The following is a 221-nucleotide window of genomic DNA, read 5'->3' as shown; positions in this document are numbered from 1 at the left end:
TGCAGTTGCATTTAGTTTAATATAACAAAATCGATACACTGTGTGTATGAGAATTGTGTGTTCTTCCACTGGGATTTATTTTGAAAGTATCCTAGCAGCTGCAGGAAAATCCGACGGTCTTCAGATCCTCTGTCTCGCCCGCCCACAGGAACCGAGTCCCCGCCCACGGTTCAGGACCTGGCAGAGGCCACCAGCAGACGCCTGTCCTCTTTGGCTAAGTC

At 49.8% G+C, this 221-nt stretch overlaps 1 protein-coding gene across 1 annotated transcript in view; it reads left to right on the top strand.

Annotated features, from left to right (window-relative positions):
- Positions 1-221, top strand: part of LOC119585825 — a gene marked incomplete in the record, with an annotated part of 115,457 nt that overhangs the window by 109,127 nt on the left and 6,109 nt on the right. Inside the window, 1 exon segment of the mRNA XM_037934550.1 lies at positions 149-221. Within this exon segment, the coding sequence (XP_037790478.1) occupies positions 149-221 (73 nt within the window).

Source organism: Penaeus monodon, chromosome 20 (assembly GCF_015228065.2).
Source record: "Penaeus monodon isolate SGIC_2016 chromosome 20, NSTDA_Pmon_1, whole genome shotgun sequence".
In the NCBI taxonomy this organism is placed as follows: Eukaryota; Metazoa; Arthropoda; class Malacostraca; order Decapoda; family Penaeidae; genus Penaeus; species Penaeus monodon.
This window is presented reverse-complemented; position numbering and strand designations above follow the sequence as displayed.